Source organism: Balaenoptera physalus (assembly GCF_965194825.1).
Source record: "Balaenoptera physalus genome assembly, chromosome: 10".
Classification (NCBI taxonomy): Eukaryota; Metazoa; Chordata; class Mammalia; order Artiodactyla; family Balaenopteridae; genus Balaenoptera; species Balaenoptera physalus.
The window spans coordinates 48,881,682-48,904,465 of record NC_138889.1 but is presented as its reverse complement, the minus strand read 5'-3'; the positions used below and the strand labels follow the sequence as shown (position 1 = coordinate 48,904,465).

The 22,784-nt window shown below is 34.1% G+C and overlaps 1 protein-coding gene across 5 annotated transcripts in view; it reads left to right on the top strand.

Annotated features, from left to right (window-relative positions):
* The window catches only part of TMEM135 (transmembrane protein 135), a 251,260-nt gene that overhangs the window by 90,974 nt on the left and 137,502 nt on the right, over positions 1-22,784 (top strand). For 3 of the 5 annotated variants that reach the window (XM_082410211.1, XM_082410213.1, XM_082410215.1), the window contains one exon: positions 15,741-15,806. The exons of 1 other annotated variant lie outside the window; for it this stretch is intronic. In XM_082410211.1, coding sequence (XP_082266337.1) covers positions 15,741-15,806 — 66 coding nt within the window. Of the gene's footprint in view, positions 1-10,818; positions 10,892-15,740; positions 15,807-22,784 lie in introns of those variants that run through there. One more of the 5 variants, XM_082410214.1, reaches the window with a different exon arrangement.

The following is a 22,784-nucleotide window of genomic DNA, read 5'->3' as shown; positions in this document are numbered from 1 at the left end:
CATTTACGATATGTTTGTTAACAGCCTGAGCCTGGTAGAGAGCAACTTTGAGCAATTTTGGATTTTTTCCAACTCCTGTTTACTTTGTTAAAACCATAACAAGGTAATCTGGTTCCTTTCGACTTAAATAAGACAAAGAATTCAATATTGAGGTACTGTTTATAGGTCATTAAATATTTGTTTGGTGTCTAAGGATAATGTTTAGCATTGTGTTCAATTGGTGTGAACTGACCAATTGAAGTGCCAGATTCTGAAATGTCTTACTTCAATTAATACAAAATACTAAGGGTTCCTTTCATGCCAAGTTACTTGCTCCATGGGTGCCAGCCACACAGTCTCCATAAGCAGGCTTTTCTGGGGACTAATCAAGACTCATGGCCTTCAGGTTCTGCAGTGCTAGCATTTCAGAATCTGAAACATCACTTTTTCTTTTTATGAGCTTCTCCGTTTTTATCCCTAATTCTTTCTCTCATTTTAAGTTAGGTGTGGAATCGAGCTTGTATGATTGTACTCTTTTTTTTTTTTAATGTAAACACCGACGTTTATTTATTTATTTATATTTATTTATTTATTTATTTATTTATTTATTTTTGGCCACGTTGGGTCTTCGTTGCTGCACGCGGGCTATCTCTAGTTGCAGTGAGCGGGGGCTGCTCTTCATTGCGGTGTGCGGGCTTCTCACTGCAGTGGCTTCTCTTGTTGTGGAGCACGGGCTCTAAGTGCGCGGGCTCAGTAGTTGTGGCTCGTGGGCTCTAGAGCACAGGCTCAGTAGTTGTGGCGCACGGGCTTAGTTTCTCCGCGGCATGTGGGATCTTCCCAGACCAGGGCTCGAACCCATGTCCCCTGCATTGTCAGGCGGATTCTTAACCACTGCGCCACCAGGGAAGCCCCTGATTGTACTCTTAATGTAGTTAGAAATAATTGTAATTTGGTAGAACATATTGGAAAGTTATAACAATAAATAAACAAACCCAAACAAAAGTTTATGCCAATTTAGGATATTGGTCTTCATTAGATGAAATTTCCAGTCAATTAAAGACAGCCGTAATTTGGGGGCCAGATATCAGTAAAATGGCGAAAGTAGGCAAAATTTGTGTTTGGTACTCTCCCACCTTCTTTTTCAGCATCTCTGTTCCTATTTCTGTTTTTCTTCAGGTGCCTATCCTTGTCAGCTAATTTTTCGTTAAGTTTCCTGTGTCCAGAGATATTTGCAGCTCAATGCAAATATTTGTTAATGAATGAAAAATCCTGAATATCCAACAAAATTCAATAATGCAAATGTGGTTTCAGGCACTGTGAGAGGAAATGAAGATCTGTTTTGGAGGTGAGAGGGACTTTCAACATCTCTTAAATCCAAATAGGCAGATAAGTAAGTTCTCCGACTATCTGATCATGCTGGTTCTAGAGTCTTACTTTGGCTTTATTGTGTCTAGTCCCAGTTATTCTCTGAGTTGGTTACATAGTTAAGAGAGAAATTGCTGGAGATACAGTTGTAGAGTATAGTAAAACTCTTGTCTTCTAACCTTTTATAAATTCCTGTTAAGAACATTAGAGCTGGAAACAAAACTATAGCCCCTATACACTTTGACAGCACCTTTTTTCCCTAGTCTTAATTGTGCATGTGTGTGTGCATGTTAGAGATATGATTGTGTGTGTGTGTCTATATGTGTGTATACATATTTCCTTCAGACCTTCTACTCCTCTGACGCTAGATCTTTGCTCCAGCTGTTTCAACTTAATACGTACTTTTTTTTTTGTAGGTTTCTATTACTTGTAATAAGAGAATCTTTAGCAGAGCAAATGTCTATGATTTTGCTACTAGGAGAAGGCTAAGGAAATGCTTTTGATTATTGAGTTCCTACCACATGTATGGTACCATTATATAGGTAGTCAGTACGTGAAGAAATGAATAATTTCATTCCATAGTTTCGTTAGATTCTTACAGGATACTTGATGAACTTTCTTTTGTTAACCTTGAGAAAAATATTGCTAGAAATAATAACTGTTATCTGTTGCTGGTAGGAGTGCGAATTAGTACAGTTTAGAAAACAATTTGGTACTTTTTAATAATTTGAATATACACACATCCTACACCTCGTCAATCCGTTCTTTAAGTATGTACTAGAGAAATTTTTTTTCTCATGTATAACAGGAGAAACCAACAAGAATAATTTGAGCAGCATGTTCATAATTATAAAAACTCAGTTAAACTCAAGGATCCACCGGCAGTTAAATAGATGAGCAAATTGTATAGTATTCATATACTGGAATACTGTGTGGCATGGGAGCTTCAGGTTGGTTCTAAGAAACTTCAGTGAATTATTTCTTCCAAATGTCCATGCAGTTTCCTGTTTGGAAATTAAGTAGCTTTAGGTTTATTTTTCTTAGAGTTCTGGCTTAACACTGAGTGTTTGGGGTTTTCGTATCTTCTCACTTTCTGATTTTATGATTTGTAACCTCTACTTTCCTTTTAAAAAACTTATTAGTGGTATAGCTATAGATGAAAGGAACAGCAAGGTTTGTATTATCAGCACAGTTTATTTTTTGTTATACATGTTCCTTATTCTCTCTGTCACAAAAAATATAAAACTGTTTACATTTTTTCTTTGATAAAAATAAGCCCCAAATTTATAAAATATAAATATTTAGGAAATTATTTTATAATTTTCCAGACATCTAGAACTCAGAATATTTAAGGATTGATAAATAAATCCAGAGTTTCACTCCGAGATAAAGATTTCATTTTAACAAATTCTGAGACAAGTTCTTCACTAGGCTTATAGATTTATTTGGATGCAATTAGCTGGATACCCATCTGCAAGTGACTTAAAGTGTAAGTACATTTAATTTTAAAATAAATTACAAGGAGTCTCGAGAGTAGCAGTTCCAGGATTCAGTGATGTCATCCAGAACTCAGGCTATTTAAATCCTACTACTCTACGATTTTTGGTTCATTGACCTTTTGCTTTTATGTTTGTCAATAAATTTCATGATAATGATGGTAGTGATGGTGGTAAAGGACATACAGTTTCTATTTCTAATTTTTTCTGGGAAGACTTAGATGAACAGATTGGATGTTAGGACATAACCCTTTAATGTTCTACTGATATTTTGGAAATCATCTGACTGAAATCCTGACATCATGGAAAGGGAATGGGCTTCCATATTTGCAATTCCTCCTTCTGTTTTTGCCCCTTCTTGCCTTACTATCCTTTTCATGGCATGTAGAGATTGGACTGCATATCTGGCTATTATAGTCGCTGTTAATGACTCTTAATACTCTAGTATGGAATGAGTAACTGTTAGATATTTTAAATGAGTTTAAATTCACATTGTCATCTAACTTCACTCATATTTTGTTTTTTTATTAAATTAATTTGGTTGTAAAAAAGGTGCTATTTCTAATTTAGTTTTGTTAAAGAGTTTTGTCTTTTATTTTTTACCTTGGTATATGACCTTTCATTTTCTTTTTAGTTTGTACCTATATACTTTTTAAAACTAGACTTAATTTTCAGAGCAGTTTTAGGTTTATAGAAAAATTGAACAGAGAGTACAGATAGTTCCCACATTCTCCCCTTCCCTTTTCCCCTATTATTAACATCTCATTAGTGTGGCACATTTGTTACAGTTGATGAGCCTATATTGATACATTATTTTTAACTAGAACCCATAGTTTACCTAGGGTACACTCTTTCTGTTGTACAGTTCTATGGGTTTTGACAAATGCATAACATCATATATCCATGATTATAGTATCATGTAGAATATTTTCACTGCCCTGAAAATCCCCTGTGAATTACCTATTCATTAGTCCCTTGCAACCACTGATCTTTTCACTGTCTTTATAGTTTTGCCTTTTCTAAAATGGAAAAGTTGTTTATTGGGTTTTTAGCTATTATTAGAATGTCATGTGGAGAAATAAAGAAAATTTTACTTCTTCCTTTGTAATCTGGATCCCTTTTATATCTTTTCCTTGTGTTATTGCACTGGCTAGGACTTCCACTATAATATTGAATAGAAATCGAGCTGATATCTTGCTTTATTCCTGATCTTAGGGAGAATGTATTCAATCTTTTCACCCTTAAATATGTTAGCTATAGATTTTTTGTAGATGCCCTTTTTCGTTTGAGATCGTCCCTTTCTGTTCTTAGTTTTTATTATCAGGAATAGATGTTTATATCAGATGTTTTTTCCATATCTCTAGAGATGATCGTGTAGTTTTCTTTTTTAGTTTAGTATGGTGAATTACATTGCTTGATTTTTTTAAAAAAATTAATTAATTAACTTACTTTTTGGCTGCGTTGGGTCTTCGTTGCTGCGCTCAGTCTTTCTCTAGTTGCAGCAAGCAGGGACTACTCTTCGTTGTGGTGTGCAGGCTTCTCATTGCGGTGGCTTCTCTTTTTGTGCAGCATGGGCTCTAGGTGCGCGGGCTTCAGTAGTTGTGGCACGCGGGCTCAGTAGTTGTGGCTCGCGGGCTCTAGAACACAGGCTCAGTAGTTGTGACGCACGGGCTTAGTTGCTCCGTGGCATGTGGGATCTTCCCGGACCAGGGATCGAATCCATGTCCCCTGCATTGGCAGGCAGATGCGTAACCACTGCGCCACCAGGGAAGTCCCAGTTGTATCAATTTTTGACTCATATGCTTTGAATATCTGTTTTTAGATCCATAAACATTTAAGTTTATTATGTCCTCTTGATGAATTGACCTCTTTAATATTATGGCATTGCCTTCTTTATCTCTGATGTCATATGCCTGTATCTAAAAAAATCACTGGCAAGAGGAATGGGATTGACATTACTGATTTAGTTAATAGCCTTGTAAAAGAAGGTAGATTACCTAAACAAAATCAGCATCTTTTTAGAATAGAGGAGGGAATTGAAGGAAGTGGAGGGATGTTGTATAATCATCTAATGATTATTACATATGCTAATCTTGCCTACTTAAAAATATTTTATATGCTAATGAAATGAAAAAATCAAATTTAGATATAATTCTTTATTCCCCACTCTCAAATTTTAAGTTAAACACTCTCAATTATTATATTTAATATCACCATTTAATGATTGAGAAAACTCTGAGTGACTCAACTCTTATTTTGTTTTGAAACAGAATTGAAATCTACCTCTAAATCTCAGGATTTGTGGGTTTATTTTCGTTTGTTGTTATCCTTTCTTAGTTTGTTTTGACTCTAAGTCTAAGAAGATAACATTGTGGGGGGGAAAATCCATGCTTTTCTTAAGTTTTATTATGTTCAAAGAGGAAAAGCAGAACATAACATAGTACATTATTTCATCATGTCACATTGGATAGAACATGACAGAACATGTATTTACAAAAGTATACTCTTCTTTAGAGCCGGATGACTGCTATCAATTTGGAAACAAACCATCTGCTTATTGTTTAAATTTCTGGATAACTTAAACCAACCCGCATCTATAAACAGAAGTAACATTCTTTGTAACCTTAAAACCATTGCTAACGTCCATTGTCTCCATATGTAATGCATATTTCCTGTGTAGTGAATGAAAACAGATTATGACATTTGTGATGTCTAAAAAGATCAAGTTGATTTCATTAACATGAAAGGTTAATGAGTTATACATTCAGCATTTGAAATTGTTATAATATAGTTTGGGACATATTTGTTCACACCTTGGTAAAGCACATACCCCCAAACTATCAATAAATAAGTGCTTACTTGACATAGTCCAAATAACTACTTATTCATTAGTTCTTAATTCTTGCATTCATTGAACAATTAAGTGTTTCTGAGGCGTTAGATGCTAGGGGTATAATGATGAGTGAAATATAGCCTATGGTCTAGTGAGAATTTTAGATGAATAGGTAATTACTCTAATAAGTATTATACTCTAATAAGTATTATAAGTAAAATGCTATAATAAATATTACTCATAACAAGTATTATAGGTTGTTGAGAGAAAAGAAAGATTCACGGATGACTCAAGTTTCTGCTTGGGCAAATAGTGGATGGAAAACACAGGTACAAGAACATTCATCTGCAAGTGAAGGTGAGATTGGTGATTTTTGTTTGCCAGTTGCCCAGTTGTATATATAGTACTTATTTTCCGTAATTATCAAGTTAAGTGTATATAATAAGGCAGTGGTTCCTAAATGGTGATAATGTAGAATTTTGTGTGGAATGTGGAGTTTTCATAACAATTTACTCTTCCTGGATCCCTAAGTCTTCCTCTGAGTGTGACATGCAGACTGTATCTTTCCTAGATTATTCATCTCTTGCATTTATTGTTGGCTTTAGTGTTATTGCTAATTTTCTTCTGCTTTGGTCATCCTCTACCTGTGCCCCCAGTTTATATGAATTTGAGATGAAATCTGTATCTAAAGCATGTATGTATTCTTCCTATGAAATTTGTCATTAGAGTAGTACCCAGGTTTTTCCTAATGGTTGGTGATGATTAAGTTACCAATTAGTTGGGAACTGCTCTGGGGAGAGGGACAGGTGTGCGTTTTTTTTTTAAACAGCTTTATATTTAATGATTATCACCTGTTTTAAGTGTACAGTTTGATGAGTTTTGACAGATGTTTATAGTTATGTGACTACAACCATAATCAAACAGAATTTCTTCCCTAAAAAAGTCTCACTTTTTCCTTTGCAGTCAGTTCCCTCCCCCCATATCTCTTGGGTCCCAAGCAGTCACTGATAAGCTCTCTGTCACTGTAATTTTGGCTTTTCTACAATTCATACAAATGGACATATGTTTTCATTTATCTTTGGTAGATACCTAGGGATAGAATTGCTGGGTCTTATGGTAAGTTTATGTTTAACTTCATAGAAAACTGCCCAGCTGTTTTCCAAAGCGACTGTACCATTTTGTGTTCCCACCAGCAACGTATGAGAGTTCTAGTAGCTCCATATTCCCACTATCACTTGCTGTTGTTATTCTTTCTAGTATTTTTAGCCATTTTTGTGCATGTGTAGTAGTATCTATTTGTCGTTTTAATTTGCATTTCCGTAAAAGTTAATGATGTTGAACATCTTTCTGTTGACTTTTTGCCCATTCATGTATATGTATGTTGTGTGTTTATAAGTGTATATGTACATACACAATATATACACACATATGTGCATGCATACATATTATAAATGAATATACTATATGTATGGGTGTACATATCTTTTTTCTTTGGATGAAGGGTCTGTTGACATATTTTGCTCATTTTAATTTGTTTGGTTATATGTCATTTTTGAGTTGTAAGAATTATTTATATATTCTGAATGCAAGTGCTTTGTCAGATATATTTTTGCAGATAGTTTCTGTGAGTCTGTGGTTTGCTTTTTCATTTTCTCAGTTGAGTCTTTCAAGAGCAAAAGGCCTTTAATTTTTATTAAAGGCACATTTTTATCAATGTATGGTTATCTGATGCTGTGTAACAAACTACTCAAAGTTTAGTGGCTAAAAATAACAATAGTATTTACTTTGCATGAATCTGCAGTTTGGGAAGGGCTTGCCTGGAATAGCCTATGACTGTTCTCCTTGACATTGGCTGGTACACCTTGAAAGCTAAAGGCTGGAATCATCTGAAGACTCACTCACATGAATGGCACCTTGGCTCGGAGTAGTTGAATAGCTGTGTGTTGGAATAGCTGGGGCATCTCTCTCTCTTTTTACATAGTTTTTCTAGCATGGTGAAAAACTATGTAAAAATTACCTTTTAAAGGTAGTTGGACTTCTTACTTGGTAGCTCAGGGCTCCAAAGGCGCATGTCCAGACAAAGTGAGAACACCGGGCAGAAGCCATTTTGCCCATTATGATTTAGCCTTAAAAATCAGCATCATTTCTGCCTCATTACGTTTAAGTTACAGTTACCAAGGTAGTTTCAAAGGTCCCAGGTTCAAGGGCAGGGAATATATGACATATGGAGGAGAGTCAATGTCACATTTTAAGAAGTACATGTGGGATAGGATATTAAATTAGTGTGGCCATCTTTGGATAGTAACTGCCATAATGAATTTCTTCTTCAATGTTGTATTCTTTTTTCCCCCCTGTGTATCATATATTTGCCTAAATCAAATTATAAAGTGTTTCTTTCCAGTGTTTTTTTGCATAAGTTTTATGGTTTGAGCACCAGCATTTAAGTCTGTGTTCCATTTTAAGTTAGTTTTTGTGTATGGAGTGAGGTGTAGGTCGAAGTTCATATATTTCGGTTCAGAAATTCAATTGTTAAAGCGCCGTAGGTTGAAAAGACTAGTCTTTTCCCATGTACCTTGATACTTCTGTAGAAAATCAATTGAACATACACTGTGGATCTATTTCTAGGATTATTTCTCTTCAGCCTCTGGAAACTTCTTTAGCATTTCCTTAAAGCATTTCTGCTGGTGACAGATTCTTAGTCTCTTTTACATGAGAATGTCTTTATTTTGCCTTCATTCCTGAAGGATATTTTTGCTGGATATAGAATTCTGGGTTTATAGTTCAAAACCTTAAAAGATATTTTCTCCTCTTGCTTCCATGGTTTCTTATGGTTTCTGATGGCAAATCCATAATCATTTTAATAGTTGTTCCACTATATAACATATACATATGTATATATATATTTTGGCTACTCTCAAGATCCTTTCTTTATATTTGGATTTCAGCATTTTTGTTTATGATATGTCTAGGTATAGTTTTCTTTGTGCATATCTTACTTGAGGTTCACTGAGCTTAAATCTGTAAATGTTTGTCTCACCAAATTTCAGAAGTTTTTAGCTATTCTTCATATATCTTCTCTATATCAATATATAGAGAAACATATGTCAATCTGTTTTTCCTCTCTTTCTAGGTTTCTGATGATACAAATGCTAGATCTTTTGCTATTCTCCTTCAAGTCTGTGGGGTTCTGCTCAGTTTCTGTTTTCAATCTTTTTTCCTCTCTCTTCTGTAGACTGGATAATCTTTATTTATTTATCATCAAGTTCACTGATTCTTTTCTCTTTTCTCTTCATTCTGCTGTTGAGCCCCCGTCTACTGAATTTTTTATTTCTGATATTGTATTTTTCAGTTCTAGAAGTTCCACTTTTTAAAGTTTCTGTTTCTCTGCTGAGAACTTCTCTTTCCATCCATTGAAAGTGTGTTTAGGGCTTCCCTGGTGGCGCAGTGGTTGAGACTCTGCCTGCCAATGCAGTGGACACGGGTTCGAGCCCTGTTCTGGGAAGATCCCACATGCCACGGAGCATCTGGGCCTGTGAACCACAATTACTGAGCCTGCGTGTCTGGAGCCTGTGCTCCACGACAAGAGAGGCCGCAATGGTGAGAGGCCCACGCACCGCGATGAAGAGTGGCCCCCACTTGCCGCAACTAGAGAAAGCCCTCGCACAGAAACGAAGACCCAACACAGCCAAAAATAAATAAATAAACCCAAAGTTTAAAAAACAAACAAACAAAAAACTGAAAAAAGAAAAAAGTAACAGTACTATTGATGGTTATAAATAAATATGGAAAAATAATCAATTAAAAAAAAAAAAAGTGTGTTTAACCTTACCTCATGGAACACAGTTATAATAGCTCCTTTACAGGCTCTGTCTGGTGATTTCAACATCTGATTGTCTTTTCTTTGAGATGTGGTAACGATTTTTTGTTCTTTTCAGGTTGAGTAATTTTGGATTGGTCCTTGACATTTTGAATGTCAGGTTGTGAGACTCTGGATCCTGTTAAACTCCTCTGGAGAGTGTTGATCTTTTAAACATTTATTATTAGTTATTTATTTATCATTATTTTTTTCTTTAGTAGTAAGCAGTCACCTGTTAGATTCAGACTGCAAGTTCTGTCTCGTCTTCAGTGTGCAGTAGTTCCAATGTCAGTTGCCTTTCCTATGTTGCTTTGCGTCTGTCCTGACTGTGTGCCACTCGTGGGCCATGCTGGGACTTGGGTGGTAGTTTTAATTGTAGTTTTGCCCTGAAAGCCTTCGCTTTGCTACTTGGGTCTGTTCCATGCATATGCTGATGAAGGGTGAGCTCTGTATTTGTGCTAGTTCAAACACAGATTTAGTTAAGGGATTTCCTTTTCCAGCTCTTCCTTTCAGGGATTGCCTCTTTATTCTCTGCTTCACTGGGTCTCCTCTTTCTGGTCCTCTGTCCAGAAAGACAGGGCTTCTCTCAGAGTTGTAGCTGCCTGCTCTGCTATCACAGCTGCACACACTCTTCAGGGTCTGCCGTTGGGACAAAGTGAATAGAGAAAAGAGTGAAAAAAATAATGGGCATTCTTCCTTTCTTCTTTGGACTACGGAGGTCCCCTTTCCATATGCTTTTGCCCAGAAAAATAGAATTTATTTTCCAGTTTTAACTACCTGCACTGGTGCTGCTTCATCTTATAATTGGGGCCTGTCCTTGGGGCAGAGTTAAGAGAAAAAAAAAAAAAGACAGAATCCCTCCCCCGAACCAGGGATTAATTCCCTACACATTCTCTGGTTCACTTGGGCCCCTCTTCCCTGTTTTCTGACTAGAAAGAGTTTCTCTCAGAGGTTTTGCTCCCTGTGCTGTAGCTGCTGCAGTGCATGGGTCCTGAAGTTATGAATTGTAATTAATGAGCTGGAACGGGGTGGCTTGTAGGCAGCTGCCTGGAGGAAAGAGAGTGAGAATGGTTTGCGGACCTCACAAAGGTCTTGGTTGCTATGCTAATGCGTTTGTGTATTTTGAAAGAATATGAGTAGATTTGTAACATGCAGTGCTTCTTTAGTGAAAAGCAGATAGCTAATGCTCAGTTTTTCTATTTTTTACTTTGTATTTTTATCATCATAAAGAGGGAAGCAGCTGGTGCTGAAAAGCCTCAGTATTTAAATCTCTTTTCTTCTATGGCCAGGATAAACAGCTGGGGATTGACTATTACATATGATTTCTGAAGACTTTTGCTAAATTAATCTTCTTGAAATAATGTAAGTTTTCTTTTTTTCTGGTTGTCTTGTCAAGAATTTTAGCATAAATAAGTAGCCATATGGCATAATGTGCTAATTGTGGTTGACTGTTTTATGTAGTACCTTTTTCATTGCCATCTGATGTAATTTTTAATTGCAATCTGATGACCACTTTTTAAGGTAGAATTGGAATTCTGCATTTCCTTTAAGATATTAATAGTAATAAAATTATCATTTATTGAACGCTTACACTTTTCCTTGAGTTCCATACCATTGTTATCCTTATTCTGTTAATGAACTCAAAGAAGTAAGTTTCTTGTTTGGATCACACATCTTACAAATGGCAAAGCTAGAATTTGAACTAAACAGTCTGTCTCTACAACCTGCGTTCTTAATCTTTATGCTATATTGTTATATTTTTTGCAAGGCGCTGGGAATACATAAAAATTAGTATTTCTGAAACATCTTTTCATCTCAGGAAGTCTTAAACTAGACCTTGGATTCAGTATTTTCCATTTATCTAGCTCTTTACAGAGCTTTTCACATACGTTAACACCTGCATTGACCACCACAGGAAAACAGGTTGATATTAGCTGTCACCTTTCTACAGAGGAGGTCAGAGCTTAGAGAGTTTAAATGACCTGCCTAAGGTTGCCCAGATAGTAAATAGTGGAAATTAGATAACTAGAATTCTAGTTGCTTGACTAATAGGAAATAAACATATGCTAAATACAACTTTTGTATTTATATCTGTAAACTGCATGTTAAATTAACCCAATGAAGTCTTTCTTTAATATGATGCTTTAAAGTTTTTATAATCATACTGCTTTTCAAGGTAAAGTCTATTAAATATATATTTCTTGTTAATTTTACTTACTTTGTGTTGATTTAATGCATTAAAAAGCATTAAACTGTAATAACATGAGTCTCTTTTGACTTTTGATTATTTTCACTTAGGGAGCTACTCAATGTAGTATTGCTTGTATTATAACATTTTATGTTGTTCCAAAATTCTGTTTTAAATCTGTTTTATCTTTTAGTGTACAAAAATTGTTACTTTTCTTTTTATTGTTACCAAACAGTATATGTGCATGATGGAACATTAGAAAATAAAGAAAACCACTCAGAGATTAGTACTGTTATCAATTCATTGTATATCCTTCTGGCTCTTTTTTGATTTGCACACAAAAACACAAGGATCCAGTCCAGAACTTTGCATTTCTTACATCTAGATTTCGTGTCTCCTAAGTCACTTTTATCTAACACTCTACTTAAAAGCAGTCTCTCTTGATAACCTGTTTTTAACTGAGGACCTACATATGGTTTTTTCCCTGCCACTGACAGAAGATGTTTAATGAACATTTTTAGTATTAATCATTTTAGTTGTTATCAAAACTCAAGGAGAGGGAAATTTCAATGAAGAATTTGCTGGTGGTAAATTTACAAATGCTGAGAATTAGCCCTGTATCTCATTGTTTTGGATACTTGTTAGTCGTTGTTTGGGTAACAAGTAAATTAAAAGCTATCTCTTTAGTAGAGGTCAAAAGAATGTTGTTCACTCCAGTGCTTTCCTATGGAATCAAAGGAAGCTGAGCTGAACTGACAGAGTGCTGTTAGAATGAGACGTCCTTAAACATGTTGCTGGGAAGAGCTCATGAAATAAATCAATTTAGTTGGAAACAAAAGATTGAATTTGGTATTCTTTTCCTACTGGAGAAAGTGCAGAAGAAGAATTAGATCTTCAAACTGCCTCAGGTTTTTGAGACACAAAAGAGTAAGTAGTTTGATGTGGTTTAGAGGAGAAGCTGTGTATTTCATCCCAAGTGCTTGTTGCCTCTGCCTTTCTTCCCCTTTTGGTCCTCAAATATATACAGTAACTAACCTGACCTAGCTGAGGACTCTTATTAATCACATCACTAGATTAAATAAAGTTTAAAAAAAAACAGGAAGATGGAAGATGTAATTTAATGTACCTATCATTAAGAATAGAAAAAAATGCGGTGTATCAGTGGTGAGAAATTCTTTTCCTTTAATAAAGATTTCTGTAAATAATCCTTTCAACATCTAAATTCTTTCAACATCTAGTTGTATATGCTTTAGTAAAATTCTGTCATAGCAAAGTCATTCATTTACCGCTTGTTTTTTGTTTGCATATATGAATAACCTTTCTTCCTCCCCATTAGTGGCCTATTTTAACCCTCTGTGAATTATGCATTGGAATCATATTCATGTTGTGCTGCAGTCACAAATTTAGCAGTGTTTATCCTAAAAGTTTTTTCATTTTCTAACAGCATGTAGATATCAAACACCAACCCCATGCCCCTCCTTTTTCTAATCCTGTCTCCTAATTCAGAGAGGGAAAGAGAGAGGGAAGGAAAGCATTTACCTATATCTGGACCATCTCCCATGTAACATAGCTAACAGATTGCTCTGTGTGCTCTTAACCATCTTCTACAGGAATGCCCTTCAGTCAGGATCCATTGTCCTTCCTGTGTCTGTAACTTCTTCCATCTTACTGACTACTTCTACTAAGCCAGTAAAAACTTGTCTAAATCTTTTATCCTCAAAATATCCTGTTGTCAATTTTCTCTCAACTCTGCTCTTTCTGGCAACAACTCAGTCTCATTCCTCACTTTTATTGTGAAACTTTTTGAAAGAGTTGACTCTTAACACTGTTTGACTTTATATCCTCTTATTCGGTCCTCAACTATGTTCTTACATACACCACTCTATTAAAATTGTAAACTATTTGACCTCTTTGCAAAACTGGATACTAGGGATTACTTATTCCTTTAAAAGTTAAAAAAAAACTTTTGATCAAGGATTTACAAGTAGTTTAAACCGTCAAATAGTATGCTGCAAACTAGTAGAAAAAGAGTAATACTCTTATTTACTTGTTCCACTGCCTGAGTCCCACAACCCAGAGGCAGCTGCTTGTAACTTTTTCTTTACTTCTTCTGTTATTTGCTTCCTTATAACTAAATAAATATGTTTACACTGCTATTTATGTTACACTGGTCACACTGATTTTGTACACATACATAAGTTTCCTTACAGTTTCCTCTAGTTTCTTATCCCTTCTTCACTCTGCATTTCTTTAGATGCATTCACTTTTTACATTTAAATTCTCTCTTTTTTTGTTGTTCATATACTAATTCTTAAAAATTTGTTTAGTAGAGCATGCTTTGAATTATATTTTCGATTAATAAAGGTTGGAAATGCATTCCTCTTATACCAGATTGAAAAATAAAAGACATATTAAACAGAGGAACTTGCATCTTCTCTTTTCTCAATCAGACTCTCATGTAATCTTTTTCTTTCAGCCTCATGTGCCATCTTACTTGTCTTTGAACGTACCAAACATGATCCTACCTACTGGTCTTTGTACTTACTGCCCATTCTGACTGGAATACTCCTGTTATGGACTGAATATTTGTGTTCCCCAAAATTCATGTCAAAACCCTTTCCTCCCGGTGTTATGGTATTAGGAGGTGGGGCCTTTGGGAGGTAATTAGGATTAGACGAGGAGCCCTTATGAATGGGATTAGTTCCCTTGTAAGAGTGCAGAGAGAGCTTGCTTCTCTTTGTTCTCTGCCATGTCAGGATGCAAACAAGATAGTCATGTAAAATCATCTATAGTAACCAGGAAGCAGGTCCTCATCAGACACCAAATCATGAATGGAAAACAATGTGTTTTCTTCTAAGAGTTTTATAGTTTTAACTCTTACATTTAGTCTTTGATCTCTTTTGAGTTAATTTTTGTGTATGGTATAAGGTAAGGGTTCAGCTTCATACTTTTGCAGGTATTTTCCCAGCATCATTTGTTAAGAAGACTGTCCTTTCTCCACAGAATGGTCTCGGTGCCTTTATAGAATATCATTAGACCGTATACAAGGGTTTATTTCAGGCTCTCTCCTATTTCATTGGCCTATACGTCTGTCTTTATGACATATCTTTATGATTACTGTAGCTTTAAAGTAAGTTTTGAAATCAGAAGGTGTGAGTCCTCCAACTTTGTTCCTCTTTTTCAAATTATTTTGGCTCTTTGGGGTCTTTTGGGTTCCATATGAATTTTAGGATGGATTTTTGTATTTCTGTAAAGAAGTCATTGGGATTTTAGTGGGAATAGCATTGACTCTATAGATCATTTTGGATAGTATTGACATCTTAACAATATTACGTCTTCCAATTCATGAACACAGGATGTCTTTCCATTTATTTATATGTTTTTAGATCTCTTTCAGCAGTGTTTTATAGTTTTCAATGAACAAGTCTTTTGCTTCTCTGGTTAAATTTATTCCTATGCCTTTAATTTTAACTTTTTTTCTTTTTTTTTGGTGCTATTATAAACAAAATTCTTAGGTTCCTTTTAGGATTGTTCATTTTTAGTGTATAGAAAGTATTAAGTCTTTTCAGGTATTATTTAATATATGACATCACTGAATTACTTCATCTTCTGTCAGTATTTCAGTACCAGTCAAGTGATTTGGACTGAAATCAGATGGAAACTAAAAATCAGAATAAATGATAATTTCTGAATTGAATTCAAGTACTAAATTTTTATTTAATCTTTGTTAACCAAACTAAGTTTTAAACTTATTTAAGTGTGCTAATTTGAAACTATAGGCATTGAGTGATAATAGCAGATCAAAATAACTTTTGAAATATTTCAGTTTGAGCTCTTTATTGAATTAAAATATTCTGAAAATGATATTTCTAGAGTATAATGTAGAGCTTATGGTGCCTTATTGATGCTTCTCTAGAAGTTCCTAAAAAATGTAAGGGGTTGAATGTTTTGCATTTTGGGGTTGGGATGTACAGTTGAATACAGATTACAGATGATATATTTTTGCTTTTTTTACATTCACAGGCCACAGAAACACTATTTAGAATGGGTGTAGCAAGAGGAGCCATCACAACGTTAAGAAATGGAGAAGTAAGATGAGAATTTTGATACAATTATTAATTCTTAATTCATAGTATACTTTTTTAACAAATTGAGAATACCTGATGTACAAAGTATTGAGTAAATCTCATCTACAAATCTATTTCAGTTAAGTCATGTTAGAACCAGATCTTGGGTTGAATATAAATTTCTGAGCCTTTTAATCTTTGGTTACCAATTGTTTTCACTCTTAAAAGAAAATGACATTTAATAATAACTTCTGCAGATATATATATATTTATTTAACATAACCCCATACTTCTTTCTTTCTTCCTATTTTATGTTCTACAGATGTGCTACTTCTTCCCTAGCATAAAATAATTTGAAATGTTGATATTTATCACAGAAGGAAGGGCGAAGGGAGGGAGAGAAATGGAATTTAGTCTGTTCTTTCTTATAGTTGAGGCTCAATTGTGATAGAGTCTAAGTTTAGACTTTTCTAAATACTCCTACCAATTCTTAAAAAAAAGAAAAATCTACTACCTGAAATAAATTTTCATTACCAAATTATTACTGGCCTAATTACCACTCTGTCTGCTTTTTCTTTATTCACTCCCTTACTAAGATATCCTTAGGTTGAGGTTGAATATAATGTCACATTGCCATGTTCCCTTTTCTATCCTACTAGCAAATATTTATGGATAAAATACAGTGCTTTTTATTCTGGAATCAAGTTCTGTGTTATTTAATGTAATATATATATAATTCAATACCCTAAACACTTGAAACTGTATTATTGTGTGATTATAAAATTTATCAGTCGATATATCTGCTTATTAGGTGAAAATGCACAGTCATTTGGAAATTATATGTCTTTAAATGTTTAATTGTACATATATTGGCAAATTACTTTGGTATTAATTTGTAATATATATTTTATCTATGAAAAATACTTAATTCATCTCTTTGTATTCTCAACAAACTACAGTATGTGGTGCCATTTTGAGAGAAGAAAACATTCCCATTAATAAAGTCAGACATATTTATTTGCCTAAAATGTGTCAAAATGAATTTTAGATTTTAGTTATTACTATGAAATTTTTCATGGAGGTGGTCAGTGAACTTTTGAACTTTATCTTCTTTTATAAAAAGTTTGGGGAAATAAATGTATGCAAGACAGTTTTGCAAGTAATCTGAGCATATCAACACATATTGCATATGTACATATTTTACTTAATGGAGAGGAAGTAGTTAAAGCAGCTGGCTTTTGATCCATTTCTCCACCAATTACTGGGGATTGCAACAGGTAACTAACCTGTTTAACAGGTATTAATGTAGGACAAAGTTTATAAGCACTTTCTTGTACATTTTTTCCTTGTGTTTTCAGATCTCTGAAAATGGAATGTGTCTTCTAATCAGTGGCTCCTCATAGTCACCATTTACTATTTTTCACATTTTAACACCTCTAAAATTAAGTCTATGATATTTTAGAGTTGATAAAATATGATGATATTTTGTAGATTAAAAAAATACAGAGTGATACATAGTGAAGTATTCAGTAAATGGTAGCTAGGATAGGCCACAAATTAGTTTTAATTATTTGACTTTTAGGAAATAGAGAATTAAGACAAAACAAAACAAAGAAATTATTGAATATGTGTATGTGCAAGTGGCATAGATATTTTGGAGATGGTAGGCTAAGTGCTATGGGAATAGATGATGTAATATGGTTCCCACCTTTAGAGGAGCTTACTCTCTGGTGGCGGAAACAGTGGCATCAATACGTGGGAGAAAAACCTGGGAGAGAGTTAAGGTTGAGTCTGGAAGTAAGTAACTAGAGTCCAGCTTCCACTTGGAACGTGCTAAATTTTAGTGTCCGGCCAATAATAAAGAATTACTTTAGAAGTAGGAGATAAACACAAAGGTTAACAATTTAATGGACTACTTAAAACAGAAGCTGAAATCACCATATTTGTAATATTAGAAAACTTGTGATATGCTAAGGGAGGAGAGTGGTAAGGAGTTTACTTGTCCTAGGGTATTTGAAAAATTGTTTTAGCTCATTACTGCGAAAATATCTGTTAAGCAGGGATTAAGAAGTAACCCCATGACAGTGATATTAGGTAGGAGGAAGAAAGACTTGTATATCCAAATTACAAAGATAGCAGTCTTTGAGTAAATTTGTGATCTGGATGCTTGATGATGCTGAACTTTGCTTGTCTGTTGTCTTCCCTTACTTGTGTTCCTGCTTTAAGCCTATATTTTGTCTACCTATTGGACATTTCTGCTTGCATATTTTAAGAAATGTTGAGATCAGAAAACATGGTTCCTGTCTCTGAAAGGAAAAACGTAGTTTTTGAAGGAGTTTGAAATTTATTTTATAAGTTATAATGAATCATTGGAGGATTTAAGCAAAGGAGCGATACACTATCTTTTTAAATCTTCATCATAACTCTGCAAGGGAGAAATTATTATGCCCATTTTATAGATAAACTGAGTCTCAGAGAAGTTAAACATTTTGCCTGTGATCAAACAGATAGGAGATGAAAGACTTGGGATATGAGCCCCAGTCTGACTCCAAAGCCCATTCATTCCACTATACAATATAATCTCACTCAGTGTAATTCACTTACTTAGACTAGAGTTTTCTAATCATTCAATTGTCCTATAGTTGGACAGTTGAAAAATAGCAACAGCATAGTAGCTAAGACCTCTGAGATTATGTAATCAGCCATGTTTTTTAATGCATTCTGATTATCACTGTTATCTTTTCATATGTGTAGAGGTATATGGCTTAAAATGAATAGGAAAAAATATTGACCCTTCACAATTCTGTTTTGTCACTGAATGCCTAACCATGTTGATGTATTCTTTGTACAGTCCTATATATAGGGTAGCTGGATTTTTTTATTTTGATTAAATTACATAAGCTAAAAAGCAGGTAATTTTGGGGGGGGGTAGAATTTTTTTAAATTAAAATTAAAATCAAAATTTTTTTATTTTTTAACTTTTTATTTTACATTGGAGTATAGTTGATTAACGATGTTGTGTTAGTGTCAGGTGTACAGCAAAGTGATTCAGTTATACATGTACATTTATCTGTTCTTTTTCAAATTCTTTTCCCATTTAGGTTGTTAACGTAATATTGGGCAGAGTTAATGTGTTTCCTTATTTGGGAAGGCTAACTTGTAAAATTATCACTATCAAAAATAGTTATTGAATGTGCTTGGCTCAAAAATTGTACTTTTAAAATATTTTCAAGAAAGATACAATCCTGTTTTCAGCCTTCCAGGTACTTATGTATAGGGTGAAACAAGTTGTTTGTAAAAAAGATAAAGTTGCTCTCTTAAACTTATGTTTTGGAAAAATTATGTACTGTTATTTTATATAACTTGAAACCTGAGTAATCCAGAAATTAGTGTTTTTTCGTTAGTCTTCTTAATTCAGAGTTTTAAAAGAGAACAAAGTTAAGCAGTTCTTTACCATAGGAAGGGATTTCAAACTCTAGGTCTTAATTAAAGCCTTTACCTTCTGTGTATCAGCTGCCAGTATATATTCAGTGAATCACTGAGAGTATGTAATGAAGAAGCTAAATGATTTCTTGTAGCCAGTGAGTTGATTCATCTATTATAGCTTTATTAATTTAAAAAAATTCTGTGAATTTTCTAAAGTACAAGCATATCTATCTTCGTTTTTTTCAGAGTGTTTAATGTTTCATATCTGTGTCTTCATGTTGGAGAGATTCATTAATAGAAGAAAAAATAATCTTTGCCTATTTGTTCAGTCACCACAAGTATTTATTGAGCACCTTCTATGTTCCTGACATTGTTTTAGGTGCCTGCGATCTATCAGTAAACAAAACAGACCAGTATCCTTGTCTTTGGGGAGCTAATATTCTAGTCCACTGATAGCTTATGTTCTAATTATGGAAGAAAATAAAAACATACAAAGCAACTAGGAAGTAATTATAATTACAAAGCTTCAAAAGAAGGTATAAGCAAGTATATGATTTAAAAGTATAAGCAATTTAGATAATGAAGGACAAAACAATAATTAGAATAGGGTAAGTTAGTTCAGAAGATTTCTTAGAAGGCACATCTTCAACTGGGCCTTGGAGAAATTTATGAGCATCATTGAAGAAGAGGTCAAAGGGCATTGCCAATTAGGAGAAACAATATAAAAAGGGACATAGTTGAGAGCTGGGAAGATGTCTTGATGTAGAATCAAAAAGGAAGGGGGAGGAGGTTGTGGTGTTGAAAGGGAGTAACATTTGTTGAGTGCCTTTTCCAGGCACTTTATAATTATTCAGCTTGTTTATACATCAAAACAGATTTCCAGTTTAGATCCTTTTTTCACCATTTTTTCCAAAGGAGATAAGTTTTTTTTTTTTTTAATCACATTTCCCTGAGAATTTGCTATATGAATGCTATGATACTGTTTAATCTTGTGGCATAATCAAGAATGAATACCATTTCCTCTTCCCAAGTGGAGAAGGCAGCCTTGTGTGATGTAAAGAGCACTAGTCTGCCTGCCAGTAGACCTGGTTCTCTTCCTGGCATTAATAGCTATGTGATCTTGGACAATTTACTTACCATCTCATGATTTCAAATTCATACTCTGGAAAATGAGTTGATTAAATGATCTTTAAGGGCCTATTCAGCTTTAACATTTTCTGCTTCTAGGCAGCTTTGTATAGTCTTTCTTTTTTGTGGTTCTCAGCCTTGACTGTGCATGAGAATTGCCCATGGAGCTCTCTGTAAACTATAGGTGCATGGGCTCCATCCCCAAAGACTTTGTCCATTAGGTCTAGCCTAGGGCTCCAGTAGCTGTATTTATTAAAGCATCTACTGATTTTAATGCTTACCCACTATTGTAAATTACTGTTTTAGAGAAGTATTTTTCAATCTTATGTCTTCTGTGAACTCAGGGAATGTACAATTTGAGTTAGACAAAACAGATAAAGAAATAAAGAAATCTGAGGTGTATTTAAAGATTTTTATATATAAAGTAGAACACAGTAGCATGGTTTGTTGATGTTTTGGAAAGATGGATGTGGGATTAGGCACAGTATTTACTTTTGTTTTATGTTACTGCATGGTATTAGGTATTCTGTGTGTTTTATTAGAATGGAAACCTTTTTTTGCCTTTCTGGAGCATGCTTTTTAAATAAGTCATAAAGAATATTTCATTTTTGTGATTGCTGCAGTGAGGCCCTCAGTTTAAGATAAGTATAATCATAAATATCTTTGTAGATTTATATATATATATATATAAAAATACTAGGGCTATATTATCCCCAAATCATGAAGTTCATAATACAATGATATAATTTTTAACAACTTTTTTCATGAATTAAGGAATACTTAAAGAGTCTATGAAATTTACATATATAATATTTACTCTTAGTCACAAAGTTAATTGACTATTAAGATATTAGATATATCTCTAACACTGTTGAAATTATGTTAAAAATTATATTCAGTTTAATATGATACTTAAACCAAGTATTTTCTTTTTTTGAACGCAAATTCTTTATATAAGGAAACCTAGAAGTAAACTTTTATTTATATTTTTAAAATTGTATCTGTTTTTTTCTCAATTAAACTTTTTATACTATTGCTCTTTTAATACCACCTGAGGAAATATATGTCTTTAATAAGCAAAGTATTAGTATTTCTTATAGTGAAGTCTCTGAGGCCTAGTACCTAGTACTATGCCAGTAACTAGTGGCTTGTAAAATCTAATCAAATGAGCAAATACTTATTAAGAGCATCTTAAAGGCAGATGTGACACATGGCACTGTTATCAGATCTAGAGTCCCTTCCCCGCTCTTTCTTCCCTAAATATTAACTGAGTGCCAGGCACTATGCTAAGTGCTGGGTTTTAACTGTAAATAAGACTAATACAGTTTAAGCTCTCAGGAGTGGCTGAGTCCATAAACCTGCCACTTAGGACCTTGCCACACAGCGTCGGCTTCTTTAAATAGGAATAAAAGCATCCACTTCATACATTACTCTGTGAGAAATAAATTTATAAAGGAGCTAGCATAATAACACAAAATAAGCCTGTTAGGATTTAGCCTGTATTAAATGATAGCTATTTGTTATTTAATTAAATATGATGAAGTATTTTCTATATTGGAGTGAGTATATGGGCATCTCTGGATTGTGGTTATTTATAACAGAGTGTGAACTAACAGTTGGTAATGAAAGACAGATATTTTGGGTCCATAGCTATGCTAATAGCAATGTTACTGGTACTTTTAAATTATCATTTCCTTCCTATGGGACTCAAGATATTTGGGTCAGCATATATTACCAGTGCCCTCTGCTGTCTAGTGCCAGTAGCTCAGTAATACACAGTATATGTTTAGTTACAGACTTTAAGTGCACTACTCAATCAAATTCTGTTGGTCATAGTTTTGTTTCTATGCGTAGAATAAATATAGCAAGGGGAAGTGCAATGGTAGAAAAACTGACATATACAAATAGACATAAGAATCCTATTAAAAAAACAGAGTAAAGTCATTATGTAGTGAAAACTTAGATAATTCCAAGATAATTCCAAGTCTTAGTTGGGCAAAAGTCCCACTGAGAATGACTAGACACTGACCTCCCAGAAATGCAAACCAAGGCTCAGTTGATCCTGTCAAGGAAAATTGGATTATCTCTTCTGTGATAAGACCTCTGATTTATGTATTGTATTTTATCAGGAAGAAAATATTAAGAGACTTTACACATGTCTATTGCCATTGAAATATACTCTTTGTTAACTTGACTAGTTTCCTCTCATATCCCCATATCACTGAGGGAAAAAAAAAAAAAAAGAATTCTGACCACTTTAGAGTGTTCCCAAATAATGTTTGTAAGTTTATTGTTTTTTTTCTTCTAGGAGTGATTTCCTCATTCTAAACATGTTGATAAACCATACCAATAACAGTTGGACCTCAGTATCCATGGTTTCCCCATCCGCATATATGTAGGGCTGACTATACTAGGGCCATTTTATTTAAGGAACTTGAGCATCTGC